This window comes from Mustela putorius, unplaced genomic scaffold (genome assembly GCF_011764305.1).
Source record: "Mustela putorius furo isolate JIRA1106 unplaced genomic scaffold, ASM1176430v1.1 tig00003983_pilon_pilon_pilon, whole genome shotgun sequence".
NCBI lineage: Eukaryota > Metazoa > Chordata > Mammalia > Carnivora > Mustelidae > Mustela > Mustela putorius.
Genome location: NW_025422123.1, coordinates 17,839,283 through 17,855,904, shown reverse-complemented (window position 1 = coordinate 17,855,904; position 16,622 = coordinate 17,839,283). Strand labels below are relative to the sequence as shown.

At 38.0% G+C, this 16,622-nt stretch overlaps 1 protein-coding gene across 2 annotated transcripts in view; it reads left to right on the top strand.

The window, feature by feature from the left end:
* The window catches only part of PKHD1 (PKHD1 ciliary IPT domain containing fibrocystin/polyductin), a 471,024-nt gene that overhangs the window by 416,279 nt on the left and 38,123 nt on the right, over positions 1-16,622 (top strand). For both annotated transcript variants that reach the window (XM_045071248.1, XM_045071247.1), the window contains exons 63-64: positions 9,857-9,992; positions 10,923-11,010. In XM_045071248.1, the coding sequence (XP_044927183.1) occupies positions 9,857-9,992; positions 10,923-11,010 (224 nt within the window). The remainder of the gene's footprint in view (positions 1-9,856; positions 9,993-10,922; positions 11,011-16,622) is intronic.

Genomic DNA, 16,622 nt, shown 5'->3' with positions numbered 1-16,622 from the left:
CCTAGTACATGGAGAAGCATGAGGAGTATACAATAAGGGAAGGCAAGTGTAAATTACTTTCAATTTTATAGATTGTGTTAGCTAAAGGATAAATTGTCCAGCCCACGTTCATCTAAGGTTGTCTCTCATAATGTGCAGACTATAAGTCCCAAGATCCAATTTTTATCAGATACCAAAGAACCAAAAATGATAGCCTAGTCTAAGAGACAAGATGAACTTGTTATAATACTTAAGGAACATATATAAAACCAACCATCTCACAGATGAACACTGCTGGTTATAAAGTACTGAAGGTGGGCAGCATAACTGTTCTTTATAAAGTTGTCATTGCTACTGGAAAATAAACTCCAACCCATGTGCATTTTCAGTTGATACTGGGTCCCTGAAATAGGTAAAATTATTTAGATTCTGAGATATATTATTCAACGAAATTTTTAGAATATTTATATTTTTTAGATTATTCTTTTTTTTAAATTTTTTATTTTTTATAAACATATATTTTTATCCCCAGGGGTACAGGTCTGTGAATCACCAGGTTTACACACTTCACAGCACTCACCAAAGCACATACCCTCCCCAATGTCCATAATCCCACCCCCTTCTCCCAAACCCCCTCCCCCAGCAACCCTCAGTTTGTTTTGTAAGATTAAGAGTCACTTATGGTTTGTCTCCCTCCCAATCCCATCTTCTTTCATTTATTCTTCTCCTACCCACTTAAGCCCCCATGTTGCATCACCACTTCCTCATATCAGGGAGATCATGTGATAGTTGTCTTTTCATCTTATTTGTGGTAGTACTAATAAATAAATAATTGATATTTAATGGATATTAGTTACTTCTGGTTACCATCTTCTATGGATATGGGATTTGCTATAAAATGAGAGTAAAAACAGAAAGACACACCTTCACATCATTAGGCATATTTAACTAGTACATTGATTTCCTTTTTAAACACAGAGCAATATATCCTAATGAAAGCTTAGCCAGTGTTTTGTATCTGTTTTTACCTGAATTACAACGTAGTTAGGTATTCCTTTTCCCAACAGTACATTGATATGTATAGAATATGAGAGATATGAAAAGAAAACTCAAGCAGTTTTGTTTTCCCTAAATTCTTATTGATTTGAAGGGCTTTAGGAATTGTTATCTTAGAATTAAAAAGCACTCTTTGTTACATGATTGCTCAGAACCTGTTGAATCTTGGATTTTTTTTTTTTTTTTTGGGTGCCTGAGTGGCTCAGTTATTAAGAGTCTGCCTTCTGCTCAGGTCATGATCCCAGGGTCTTGGAATTGAGCCCCTCTTGGGGCTTCTTGCTCAGCAGGAGGCCTGCTTCTCCCTCTCCCACTCCCCCTGCTTGTAGTCCCTCTCTTGCTGACTCTCTCTCTCCATTAAATAAATATAAAATAAAATTTTTTAAAAATCTTGGACATTTTTATCAACCACCAAACTGTCACCATGTTATTGATGTCATTAGGCAATATTGCATCATAATATAAGAATCAAGAACCAGAAAAAAATATACCAATGCACCTTAGCTTGTATTTATATATCTTTATTCTTTACCCCAATATCATTTAGATCCCACTGAGTTCTTATAAATATATTATATGCATGGCTGACTAGAGAGAAAAGGGGCCAATCCATTACTAAATATTATTTAGATTTTACTGAGCTTTTTCTAATAGGTCATCATTCCCAAATAACTGATTTTTGTGTTGCATATAAAAAGAGACTCCATGAATATGTAGCCTTTATGTAGAAGGAGAGAAGAGTCAAAGAGTAGAAGCAATAGAGGTATAGCAGAGGAAACCTAGCAAAAAGAGTGGGTCCGACACCAGTTAACGTACACACACATATCTGTGGGGGTAGCACTCCATTATGAAGAGGCGACACAGCTTCAGAGAGGAGGTCACCTTTATGGCCCACCATCCATCATTGCCATCATGTTTTCACTTTCGACTCAGATATCTCTGATTTAATGTAAAGCTGCCGAACATGTATATTATAGCATCGATTTTTCTGTTGGAATGTGTTCTATTCCCCCATCTCTCTCTGTCCCTCTCATATTTTAAGAGAGATTTCAAACATAAGACAAAAAGTAAATCTTCTGAAGATAAGGAAAGCTGCTTCTTAAGTACATCTGAATAAATCTCTGCAGAATGAGAAATGCCTTGTCCTAAGGGATAGAATGAAAATTAGCAAGGCTTCCCATGGTCCAAAGAATTGCACAATATGCTAAACAGCCCTGGAGCCCTGTGCAGGCCTGGGGCCAGCCCTGTTTCTTTCAACTTTGATCAGCGTCAGTTGGGGCTTCCATTGAACCCAGTGCAGAGCCATTGACAAGCTAATGAGCTGACCTTGACACAGCAGAATCAGCCCCAGGATGCAGGCCTTTTCAGTGAAAACTACCAAGGATGTTCCTGAGAGGTTCACTCATGTTAATATAATGGGTTTGCAGGTGTTTCAACAAACTGAGGCCATATCGGGCATTTACTTTTTAAGGGGCATACTACCAGCTTTCCAAAAGTTATTAACTTCTTTAAAGGGGGTCCGGGTAGAAACGGAGTTCTCTCTACTTTTTAATTAAATAATGCAAAGTGAATTGGCCTCTCCTGATCTTTATCCTCTTCGAGAGACATGTGGATTTAAATTCTGCTAGGCTAAGTCAATTCCATGAACCTGTTTTCCATCTTCCAAAACTTCATTGACCTCTGTTGTCAATACTTCTCTCTTCTCCTGCCTTCTTAACGTCTTTGTTGGTTTACACCATTTTTATTTATTTGTATTCTTTTAAGTAATTTCAGTGGAGTAGGGGACACAGAGATAAACATAATTTCAATCTGCCCTTTTTAAACCGGACATTCTGCACAGGAGTCTTATTTCTATATTCTGTCTTTTATCTGGAATCCTGGCAGGACATATTTTGTATTGCTTACCTTTGTTTCAGTAGGAACTTGATTTTTGCTCTCTTAAATTTTTTTCCTTCCTTTCTCCTCTTCTCTCTCCCTTTTCCCTGCTTCACTATAAACAAAATTTTAAAAATACCTTCTAATAAATTAAATGTATCTGAGTCTTTTATGGATGTTTAAATGTTGAAACACCAAAGCTCTTTACGGTTGGCACAATTTTTAAAGGGCCTCCCAAAGATGGGCTGCCCTAGTCCTAGGAATCTGTGAATATGGTCACATAGCACTTCATTAAATACAGTATGTTCTGTGGCACGGTTGACCCAAAGACAGACTCTCCAAGAATATCAAGTTTGGCCCAAATAATAATGTGAGCCCTTAAAAGATGAGAGCTTCCTCCTGCTTTGGCAGAAGAGGAACACAGAGAGATTCAAGGTGTGAGAGGCTTGACATGTCACTGTTTTTAAGATGGAAGAGACTACATGGGGAAGAAAAAAAAAAAAAGCAGGTAGAATAAATAGAGAATAGACCTTGGCTGATGGCCAATGAGGAAACATGGACCTTCATTCTATAGCCACAAAGAAATAAATTCCACCCACAATCTGAATGAGTTTAGCAGTGGATTCTCCCTGAGAGCTTCTAGCAGTACACCTAGCCAAGCTGGTCTGGAAATAATAATAATAATAAATATTAAATAAATTGTATTATTTTAATAAATAATAATTTATTATTATTAATATTTATTATTCATTTTTATTTATAATGATTTATTATTTATTAACAAAATAATAAATTGTATTATTTTAATCCACTAAATTTGTGGTCATTTGTTACACAGCAATAAAAATCTAATATGCTGTCTCAAATAAGGTTCTCTGTTAATGACATTGCCAGGATCCTTGGCTCCTGAAAACAGATCTAGTGAGGGTGAGCAAGACACTGTAGGAGGGTCTGTGTGTTCTTGAGCCCATCACCTTAGTAGAGAGAGGAGAGCTAGCTGAGACCATTGTGAGACTAACAACAAACAGCCAACTGACAGTCTCCTTTAACATCTGCATATCCCTAGGCACCTGCTCTCCATACCCGTAGGCACCTGCTCTCTAGGACACAGCTGTCTGGAGTATACAAGAACAGAATCTCCTACCAACATGTGAGGACATTCTTCCCAAGACTGGCAGAATGTTCTTTCTGGAAGAGATTTCTGTATTACCCGCTTGTCTCTTTTCACCTTCATGGCAAAACCACTGACCTGCCATTGAAGAATGTTTCTGTGCTACTTCTTCTTTTCGGTATAATACAAATTTGTTGCTTTGTTGTTAGGTGAATGGCAAAATTGTCATAATGGTATTTCATATATCTGGCTTTGTGGGAAAATGAGATGCTCTGCTTAGTCAAACTTTCCCATTTAGTTAAAAACTGTTGCTTTTATCACTACATTTTAAAAGCGTTCGTCCCTTAAACTGAAAACAAACAAGAAAAAGAGCCACAACTTATTATCCAGACTTATTAAACAGGAAATAATGTAAACCATTCTCATTTTTATTGATGATTCATGGTCATCATTAAAATTATCATTTATTTCACAGTCCTGTTTCTGCAGTGATACCCTTAGGGATCATGGCTCCAGAGCACTAAGTCCTTGATTCTACTTCTGCAGGTTTTATTTCTGCAGGTTCTTATTTCCTTATGAACAAGATGCTAATCTAATCCATTGCTGCAGCTGACATATTTACATCTAGCCAGTCCCCATTCACATTCACATGTAGTTCTAGTTCCAAAATTGAACCCTGCTGCCTCAAAACCAAGTAGTTAAGGTCTCTGTACGGATGGTGAAGTTGTAGATAAATATAATAAGGACTCATACAAACTCACATTTCAACATCTCGGATTTCTCAAACAGTCATTGAACAGCTATCATGTCCAAAAAATTATATGGCTCTGTTGAAAATCTAGAGATCTAAAAATTAATGAATAGATAAAAACATTTGGACAAATATTTAACAAGAATATATTATATTAAATCTAATCCTATATATAATTGCAAAGTAATTAATTCAATATGAACCTGCTTCACCATTAGTCTAGTTTTTCATAAAATTAACTTCAGTTATATTCACTTTAGTATATTTTTATCTTTATAATAATTATTAGGTCAATACTTCAACTTACATTATATTCCCAAGAGTGGCCCAAGCCCACTGTCATGCACAATAAATGATCATTAAATATTTGTTGCAAACAGTGAAAATGTAACCTGTTTGGCTTCTCTGCTGTTCTGATACTCCTGTGTAGACAATATTGTGTATTAGATCTCTTCCATCAAATAAATCTTGGCTCTGCATTTCCCGGCCACCATGTGACTGCTACAGCACCCTAATGCAAACAGGACATTTTGAAGAGTTTGTCTCTGATCCTAAAGAATGTATTCAGAGTTTCCATTATCCCAGATAAGACAGTCATGATAAATTTATTATAAAATATTATTTTAAATGAGTTTTCATCTAAAATATTTAGGTTTTAACCATTGAGTTGACCTTGTTGGAAGAGATGCCAGGCTTATTCTCTGCCCATTTCTCTGCCTATTTACTACAGCCTACACCTAGGGTGGCTCAAGCCTCAATTCAAAATGAAGAATTTCAAAGAACCACAGAGTTTAATAATAAGTATTAAAGCAGAGCAGGAAGCATACCAAATGAGGAGTATACCAGAACTTCAAGTTGGGCAGGCCAAGATAGATAGTGGCTTTCCAGAGGCAGGTAAAGACCTAAGAGCAGAGGAAGTACATGGTGGTACTGATTTGTTATCATGTTACTACACTAAAATGCACTGGGTTCTTGCAGGGTGTTGGGTTTGGAAACACTTCCTTATCATGCCAGAAGGAAATCATCTGATCACAAGACATTTCTCCCCTCTTCTCTCCCTAGGAGTTGACAGCAGCTAAAGGCATCTGTCTAAGTTTAATAGGGAGCATAAGGACTGGGAAATATAAGTAAAATGGCATGCGTATACTCTGAGAGATAGCCAGGAAAGTCATTCTTGTCTTACCAACTATATGGGGTGGAGGGATGTGTGAGAAGAGGGGACTGTGTTCCCGAGGGACAGAGGTCATCGTGTTTTGTTTATCTCTGCACATTCACAGTACCTAGAACATTTGTCCATAGTAGAAGGGATAATGTGTTTGTTAAACTGAATTGACTGGAGAACTTACTTTCTTCTTCTAGGGTATGAAATCTTGCAAACTTCTTTGGAATTCAAGCCCCCTCGTGGCTCATTAAGCTTCTGCCCTATCTAGCCTGGTTAAAACAGGACTGATTGAAAATGCAGGACCCCATTTAATCAAAACATGGGGCACTCTCACAGGAACCTGAGTGAGTCCCTTTGAGGAGGCGAAGATTGAAGAAGGAACAAGGAAGGATCTCTAATGCCCCTACCTTCAGCCCACCCCACTGGGTCTTGCCCAGAGCCAGCTTTCAGTAGGCTTTATTTCTTTGTTTGCTAGGTTTGCCATGCAAATAGAAATAATCCTGTCCTCTGCAGAGTAAGCGGTTCAGGATCTGGCAGATTGAAAAGCAAGAACTGGCATGAACAGTGGTGATCTCCGAACTGGAAAAATGTCTGCATTCTCTTGTTGTTTGTTGTTGTTATTGTTGTTGTTTTTGTTGTTGTTGTTTTTTAGCTTATACTTAAGCATTAAAGGGGAAAAACAATTCTTTCACATACCCGACTGGGTATTGGAAGCCGTTAAATAGTGGTTAAAACTGGGAGGGTTGGAGGGAACTTTCCTCCCCCATTCTTTCAAGTTTGGCTGGAGGTCCTTCTGCCCGCAGGCTACAGTCACATTAGCAGTTGGAAATTGGATAACGACAGCACAATGACAAATCCAGGTTGCTTGCAATAAGTTGCTAATCCCTTTGCTTTAATATCGGAGCAGCGTATAATGATGTTTGGACATCACTCCAGTTTACTGACGACCCCACTGGGGCCAGCAATAGAACCTTACAACTGTCTAACAAGGCGTCAGGTGACTCCCGTCGTCACAGCAACGGACACTGGAATCTAATCTTCCCTCCATCCCTTCTAGCACCCAATAACGCCTAGATTATATAAGTGGCCCATCATTGCTTGGTAACTTGAATCAATTAACGTTAATTCGCACAATGCTATGATGTATTGTGATCACTTTCATTTCAGGGAAGGGGGAGAAATTGCTATAAGTCACCTAAAATGAGGTTGTCTGTGGTGCTGAGGTATTAATTGGGTGTCCATATTAAATGCAAAAGGAGCTCCATCGTGAAAGGAAAGTGGATGAGTGACTCTCTTGGCTGCTATTGACCTATCAGAAGAAGACAGTGCCCTTTTCCTTTGCTTTTATCTATTACAGTTTTCCCTATTGCGTGTCAAGTTGATGTATTATAAAAAATTCATTTGGTGACCTTTCACCCCCTTAGCAGATTAAACAATTTCACTTCGATGGCATCATTAACAGGACCCTGCATTTAATGATGATTTCTCTAAAAGGCCACGGAGATTCGATTTTAAGCTAACAGATTTATTGCACTATTATAACATATCGTAAAAAACTGTACCACCTACGGTCAGGTTTTAGGATAGAAACTGCTTAAGAGTTTATGTGGAGCTTAAAGTGGTATTACCTTGGGATATGCTGTAGCAGCAAGTCTCTGACCTCCAGTGAGATGCTGTTTACATTTAATAAGAGATGTTTGCTCACAATAAACTTTAAAGTATGTCAGGGACAGGCCTTTCAGCACCTTTTCAGGCAGTTGGCTCCCATGTCTTCGTCTCTAGACATCGATGTGCTTATGTCAGGATCTCCGCTGGAGTTTTTGGCTTCCCTAAGCCCATTGCTAGCCTGCACCCCACCCCACATCAGAAAGCATTTAAGAAATGAGTTAGGGGGGAAATAGGATCCGGTAGCAATGTTAGAATTTTCCAATAACTGGGGCCATGGAAGAATAGAATTAACAGCATGGCTTTAAAAAATCTGATTTAAATTGTTCCCCTTAAGAAGAAAAAAAAAAAAAGAAAGAAAGAAAGGAGATAAAAGAAAGGCTTTTCTCACTCAGGCTAAGCAAACTAATAAATGATGATTAGGCTGCTGTCTGCTGAATTCCCAGTGAGTGATTCTAGCGCAGAGGTCCTGCCGTAGCCCATAGACGACCAAAGGGGATTCTTAGGACCACATCTTCCCACCCTGTCTCCATTTCCCAGGATTCTCCAAGGAGCGAGAGAGAAAGTGCTCCCTACAGAAACTCCATAGTTCGTGATCTATATCTATAGCATTTGCTCTGCTACTCTTTCCTCTTTTTAGGAATAATTGTCATCTTTGCCTGATATACACCTTCCATACTAAATAAATATTTTATCCTTTTCTCCTTAGATGAGAGAGGAAAAAACAACCAGTTGGGGGGATAAAGTAGTACGAGTATTTAATTGGGACAGGGTAGGCTACCTTTTTTTTTTTTTTAAAAAAAAACTCAAAACCTTGTTAGAACTGACCTAAGCTGTTTTGAGAGTAAGTCAACAATGGGTGCTCTATAATAGGGTAATACATGAGATATGTGATGTCTGTATATTTCCGTGTAATTGCTAAAAATCTATTGCCTGACTGTGATGTATAACACACAATAGACTTAATAAGACAGTAGATATATAACCCATGTGTTCTTTAATAAAGCTAGGTTGCTCATCAAATATACCAAAACTTGGGGGGAAAAGATGTTTTGAGGTATCATGAACCATTTATTTTATTTTGTATTTATTGTATTTTATTGCTAAGTCACATCAGCAATTAATGTGCTTGAAAGAGGTGAGAAACAATATAACTTATTGGTTAACTGCTCTCTTTTTTAAAATTTTTTTTACGATTTTACTTATTCATTTCACAGACAGAGATCACAAGTAGGCAGAGAAGCAGGCAAAGAGAGGGGAGGAAGCAGGCTCTCTGACGAGCAGAGAGCCCGAATCGGGGCTCAACACGGGGCTCCATTCCAGGACCCTGGGACCATGACCTGAGCCGAAGGCAGAGGCTTTAACCCACTGAGCCACCCAGGTGCCCCTGGTTAACTGCTCTAGACCTTGATCATACACTTAACCATTAGTCACACCTTTGGCAAGTAACTTAAGCCCTTTGGGGGTCTCAGTTTCTTCAAGTTTAAGTTCAAGTTTAAGAAGTACATTAAATCACAGTGTCATTTTAAAGATTCAATGGGTTTACATGTGGAAAGCTTAGAATAGTACCTGGTACACAGTAAGCGCTCAGCATATATGAATTTTAAGTTATTATTCGCCCTAAGGGCTTCATTCAATTAAAATAGATTAATCAATCAATTCCATAATTATGTAGCCTATTCAGTGCAAGCACAATGTGGAGAATGTAAACACAGAAGGGTTGTTGTGAGGGTTATGTGAGCTATTCTATGTAAATGAGTGTTGTTGCCCGACTTGCTCTTAGGCATCTCTTCCAGTTCTTTTCGGTGACATCCTCTTGGACCACAGAATCAGGCATCCTCGAAGCCTTTATCCCATAAAAATTGGAAAACATCAAAAATCAGAGCCTTTTTGGGGAGAATTGGTTTACGAGCAGACTAGTGAACATATCGGCACCTTCTAAATATTTTAGTCTGATACGGCATTTTTGGGGTGGATATTAATGAATGGTGATAAAAATCTAAGTTCATAATTTGTGCTTCTTCCTACCCCTCCTGCATACCCAGTCCATCCTTTACCAATGCTAAGCAAACATAAAAGATAAACATTTAATTATTCTTGAGTTGTCAGGTCATATTTTCTATATACCACATTACGAAGTTTCTAGAAACAATAGCAAATGCAAATATTTTCACTGGGTAATAATGCACTTTAGAAATTGTTCCTGCCATGACAACTGTAACCTTATGGATGTATTCTCTTTTTTGTCAACACATGCCAGAAATACAAGCAGTTCTAAAACTGAGAACTTGATATATATTCGGCCGTATGCTCTCTCGGTCCTGGTCCAGCCTTCAGATGGAGAAGTGGGAAAAGAGCTTACAGTCCAACCACGGCTCGTTTTTCTGGATAAGCAGGTAACTGGTTCGTGGGGAACAGTGTCTATTGAGAGCTGGGAGCATGTCCTGTCGGGTACATGTCCCGCATATACCGAGTAGCCCCCAAGTACTAACAGCTGCACTGGGAACCTCTACAGACTTTGTCATCTGCCATCCACCTCACAGCTGACTTCCTTCCACTTTCATGAGTGATAAAGAGTAAAAATAAAAGTCTAATGCTTTTCCTCAGCAAATCCTTGAAGCGGGTTTCTTGTATCTTCTGGAAATCTAGCCTTTCCAAAGAAGTCATTTCGTATGCTAATGAAAGAATGTCTGCTATCACATCTGCATTACAGTTAAATGTTATTGTAAATGATTTCTCTTATATGTGGTTAAGTCAATCCTCAATGAAGGCGTCTGTGCTTAATTCTGATTTTAGTGGCCATGCCCTCTGATTCTACTTTACCTTTTCTGTATTTACTCAAGTCATGGGGAGAAGGAAGGGAAATATGGCAGTTAAATCAGCTTTCTATTCTTTGTCATAAAAATGCACCCCTGACATGTTTGTGCATGGAGGAAGCCTGTAAGATTGAGGTCCACACTTAGAAACCTGGCCCTTCTGAGGTAATCTGGCAATCGGCTCAGTCCTGCTTCTTTTTCTCAAGCATGGCTTCCTTGTTAATCTTCAACATGTAATGCCACTCTCCTCTTCTGTAAAGTTAGCTTTCCTTTCTCCTCTTCATTAACCTGCCTCAACTTCTCCTGCAATAATCTCCTTTCTCTTTCCTCGATGAGCTAATTTTGATATATTTTAACACAAGAGAGAAAATATTCATCTCTTTCCTTCCTTTGCCTCTCTCTACTGAGTTTTGTTTCATAAAAGAGTCTGACTTCTTTTCTGTTTTAGATACCTTCACAAAAATTCTCTTCTCAATCCAACTCCTCCCATCCTGTTTTTTCTATTTCCAGAATCGGAGAATAGAGTCCTTGGGCCCCCCCTCAGAGCCTTGGACTATTTCTGTTTCCCTGGAAGGGACATCAGATTCAGTGTTGAAAGGTAGGTCCTTGTGACATTCAGGCACCTGTCACTACAACATCTGCAAGAAAATGTTTGCAGCCGTTACAATTCCTAGCAAGGTTGGTAATAGTGTCTTGGGTAATTTGGAAGGTCTCCTTTATCCCCAGTCTACAATGCCATATCTGTGAAAAGCAAGATTAGACTGGCAGCCAATACTTAAGGAGCCTCCTCCTCTTCTCCCCTTGCGTGATGAAGTAGCATTTTTTGTCATAACCATATCCCCAATATGACGTAAGAAAAAGGGCATGTCCCCCAAGACAAATGATTCTGGTACAGTATCATGGACTGGCTCAGAGAGCAAGGCACACGTATGATATGGTTCTTTTTTTTTTCCCCCATAAGATTTATTTATTTATCTGAGAGAAAGACAGACAAATAGGTAGACAGCAGGGGTGTGAGGTGGGGGGACAGTGGGAGAGGGAGAGAGAGATTCCCAGCTGACTCCATGCTGAGTGCAAAACCCACACGGGGGCTCAATCTTAGGACCTTGAGAGCTGAAATCAAGAGTTGGGTGATTAACCAACTGAGCCACCCAGGCACCCCTATGATGTGATTTCTATGGGGAAATAGAAACACTCTCAGGGTTATGAAGAAAAAATACAATGGCAAATGCAAAGCACATGGTCCAGAGCAGGTCCTCAGAGTTTACTTTCCCCTCTCTACCTTGCTTTGTCCTCTGTTGCCTTCCTGTTCGGTCCTAGTACCACTGCTAGTTTCATTTACTTTCCCTGAAGTTGTGCGTATAAAATAAAAATTTAAAAAACCACCATTGCATTCTTTGCCTGTATGAGTTTGACTATTTTAGATACTACATGTAAGTAGATTCATACTGTATTTGTCTTACTGTGAATGGCTTATTTCACTTAGCATCGTGTCTTTAAGATTCACCTGGGTTGTTGCATATTTCTGAATTTTCTTTATTTAAGACAGAATAGTATGCCATTGATGTACACATTGCATTTTTAAAATCCATTCATCTGTTGACGAACATTTAGATTGTTTCCATGTCTTAGGTAGTATGAATAACACTGCAATGAACATGGGGGTTTGGATGCCTATTTGAGATCTTGATTTCAATTCTTTTGGATAAATAACTGGAAGTGGGCTTGCTGGATTATATTTCTATTTTTATTTTTATTTTCTATTTTTTTGTGTGTGTGAGGAATTTCTATTTTTCTATTTTTGTGAGGAATCTCCATGCCATTTTCCACAGTGGCTGCACTATTTTGCATTCCCATCAGCAGTGTGTGAGAGTTCCAGTTTCTCCACGTCATCACTAACACTTTCTTTCTTCCTTCCTTTCTCTCTCTCTTTTTCTCTTTTTTATAATAGCCATCCTAATAGGTATGAGGTTATATTTCATTGTAGTTTTAGTCTGCATTTCCCTGATGATTAGTGATGTTGAGCATCTTTTCATATACTATAGATGTTGGCCATTTGTAGGTTTTCTTTGCAGAAATGTTTGATTGAATCTTTAGCTTATTTTTTTAAAATCAGGTTATTAGCTTTTTTTATCCTATTGAGATGTAGGGGTTTCTTACATATTTTAGAAATTCACACCTTATGAGATATATAGTTTGTGAATATTTTCTCCCATTTTGTAAGCTGCCTTTTCACCCTGTTGATTATTTGCTTTGCTGCACAGAAGCTTTTTAGTTTGATATAATGCTACTTGTCTAACTTTGCTTTACATGTCCACAGTACCCAAAGAAATCTACAGATTAAGTGCAATCTCTATCAAAATCCTAATAACATTTCTTATAGAAATAGAGAAAACACTCTAAAATGTATATGAAACCACAACAGATCCCGAAAAGCCAAAGCAATCTTGAAAAAGAAAAACAAAATAGATAGCATCACACTCTGTGGTTTCAAAGTATATTACAAAACTACAAAAATTAAAACAGTATGGTACTCACCTAAAAACAAAGGTATAGACCAACTGAACAGAATAAAGAGCCTAAAAATAAATCCACACATACGTGGCCAGCTGATATTCAACAAGGGAGCCAAGAACACACAGTGGGGAAAGGATATAGACATTTTAGCAAATAGTTTTGAGGAACCAGATATCCACCTGGAAAAGAATGAAATTGGAGCATTATTTTACACCTTGAAGAAAAAGTAACTCAAAATGGATTAAAATCTCAAACATAAGACCTGAATCTATAAAACCCCTAGAAGAAAAGCAAGTTTCTTGACCTTGGTCGTGGCAATGATTTCACCAGGGACATCAGATGACGCTGATGGCATTAAACACACAGGCAACCATTAAAAGCAAGGTAAAAGATATATTGTTAACTCTTTTAAAAAATCAGCTTATCAGATTTCTATGTACTTCATGAATTGGCTAGGACATTTCTGTTGGTTTTGGGTTGTTGTAAATGACTCATCTACCAGTTCAAAATATCAGCCTATCCATAAAGTAACTGGATTCCAAAAATAAGCCATGACTTTACTGTTATTTCTTGCTCTACTCTGGCTGTGAGCCTAAGCTCCTTCACAGGGACTCTGTAAAATATGCCAAAATGTATAGGAGTAAGACCATTGTAGAAATACTAAATCTTGCCATTCCTGTTAGTTGCATTTACTTTTTGGCCTAAACTGTTAGTAACATCTGATATATAGCACTTGTCTCTCCTGATAATATTGTCTCTTCGTTCTTTGTTACACTTCTTTAAAAAAAAGGAAAGATACACAATTTTCATGATAAAGTTTCCAAATTAGTGAATTATCACTCAAAACAGTTTTTAATGAATTAGTCCCAGAATTTGTTTTATATCACTGTTTTATTTAGCTTATATATTTTGTTTTCCTGTAGAGGTACCCCTCATCAATTCCAGAAAACAGAATTAGTCCCTTCTGAAAATGTTCTTGAAATAAAATCTTTAATAAAAGGGTGAGGAGGCAGCTGGATGGCTCAGTGGGTTAAGCCCCTGCCTTCAGCTCAGATCATGATCTCAGGGTCCTGGGATTGAGCCCCAAATCAGGCTTTCTGCCCAGCAGGGAGCCTGCTTCCCTCTCTCTCTCTGCCTCCCTTTCTGCCTACTTGTGATCTCTGTCTGTCAAGTAAATAAATAAAATCTTTTAAAAAAATGTTCCTGAGGAGGCAATTGACATTTCATGATTAAGTATTTCATAGCTTCAAACCCTTTACTGTTTCATGCTTGTCTCACTCTCTTCCTTTCTTATTAGAGCTATAAATTTGTCTGCTATCTCTTTCTAATTTGCATTTCAACTATTGTGGCCTATAAATTCCCTACCCTATCTACTTACTTATCAATAAACTAAATCTTTTCAGCCTGTACACAAAAATTATTTTCCCAAACTTCCACAGTGTTGTTACTCTCCTGAGCACTCTGTCTGTCTACTTTCTGCTTGTACAATCCAATTTTAAAGGTCCAGGAAATGCTGCTTATTCTGTGAGACTCACCTCATAGACTCCATGTTTCCCATTCTTCCAGTCCTAACAATGTATATCTTACTCACTTTGGTGAAAGTAACACCCATATTGCTGACTCCTATTTTTGTCTTCTTGGTCATTTCTTTACCAAAGCAGTTAAGCCTGAAACTCTTTGGGTTTAAAATCCTGAGGAAAGAGGACAGCCCAATGTGATGGGGATGTGCAAATTTGCAGAAACAAGCCACATCATTAAGAAAGTAAGATAATTAAACAAAGCTACCCAACATTGGCCAGTAAAAATTAAACATTCAAAATTGTATTAGGAGGTAGTTTTAAACTGCCTGGTTTGATGATGTCATTCTGTCCATTATTCAATACCATTTAGCTGTTACTGACATTTTGATATGAGATTCATAAGACAGAATAGTAATTTGTTTACTCTCTGATCTTAAGACAACAGTGTCAAAAATATCAATTTTCAGCTTTTTTTCATATTTTAGTAATGTGTACATCAACTACCTCACCTGGAAACTGAAGCTCACCTACCCCATCCTCTATTCCATATTATACCCAGATTCCATAACTTATCCATACTCCAGACTTTACACACACTCATACCTATCTTTGTCCTTTCAGGCTGCTATAACGGAAAACCACAGGCAGAGTGGCTTGTAAACAAAGAAATTTATTTCTCTCCATTCTGGAGAATAGGAAGTCCCAGATCAAAGTGCTGGCAAACTTGGCATCCAGAGAAGACATTCTTCCTGATTCATAGATGGCCATCTTCTCACTAAGTCCTTATGTGGCAAAAGGGGCAAGAGAGCTTTTGGGAGTTTTTTTTTTTTTTTAATTTTTTAATTTCAATTTTTATTTTTTAAAAGATTTTATTTATTTGTTTGACAGAGAGAGAGATCACAAGTATGCAGAGAGGCAGGCAGAGAGAGAGGGGGAAGCAGGTTCCCCGCTGAGCAGAGAGCCCAATGTGGGGCTCGTTCCTAGTACCCTGAGATCATGACCTGAGCTGAAGGCAGAGGCTTTAACCCACTGAGCCACCCAAGCGCCCTGGAGTTTTTTTTTTATAAGGGCATTTATCACTAGTCACTCCACAGAAGTCCTACTCCTAAATCCCAGCTCAATGGAGATTAAGTTTCCACATTTGAATTTTGGAGGGACACAAACATTCAGTCCATTACCCATACTCTATAACTTACTCTATAACCCTAACCCTAACTCCATATTCCTTTTATAAAAAATAGTGTGATAGAATACATACAGCATTAACTTGCTGTCATAACCATTTTTACATGTACAGTTCATTTACCTACATTCTTCCCTTATTCCTACCTCATATGTTTACCCATATTTTGTACCTTACCCATACTCTATACCTTGCTCATAATTCATAACTCACCATTCTTCATATACTACCCATACCTACCACCATATCCATGTTCTCTGTTTTCCCCATCCATAGTACTTTCTTCTGGACCATACCTTATTCAGACTCCATGCTTCACTTTGCCCCAGTCCTCACACCCTCCCCCAATCCTTCATTATTTCTCTTTCAGTTATTCCAAATATATCATCATTGACTAGCTTAGAATCATATTGTGACTATGCAAAATGAATGAGTGTTTGCTATTTTATTTAATGCACCACATCATACTCAGCCTGCTGACTCATCTAGATTAGTATTGTCAGAACTATTTTCCTTGGAAGATTTACTGAGGAAGCATAAGGAATGGGCTGAAGTCATTCTATGCTCACATTTTTGTGTGTGTCATGGAGTAGGGAAAATGAGCTTGTGGAGTTTTGTGTTTTTAGAATGTCCACATCACCAAAACAGCTTTTTTCATATGGCTCTTGGAGCCATCATGAAATACTTCTTTTTAACTACAGAAAGAGTAGAACTAAAACCATTTGGGATGGATGACCTAGCTTATTCTAAGTATTTCCCGGAGGAGAACAATAACAACGAGACCGTATCTATATGTCTAGTCTAAACCTTTTATACTTATCTCAGTAGAGCCCCCTCAGTAAAAAAGCAGGTTATAATAAAATAACAAAAAAAGTAAATTTATGTACTGGAAGATAATTATTGAAGGGCCCTACAGACCCTTTCATATTTAATGACAGATCCTCGTTGTAGGAAAAAATATGTACTTAATATTAAAAAAAAATACAGTCT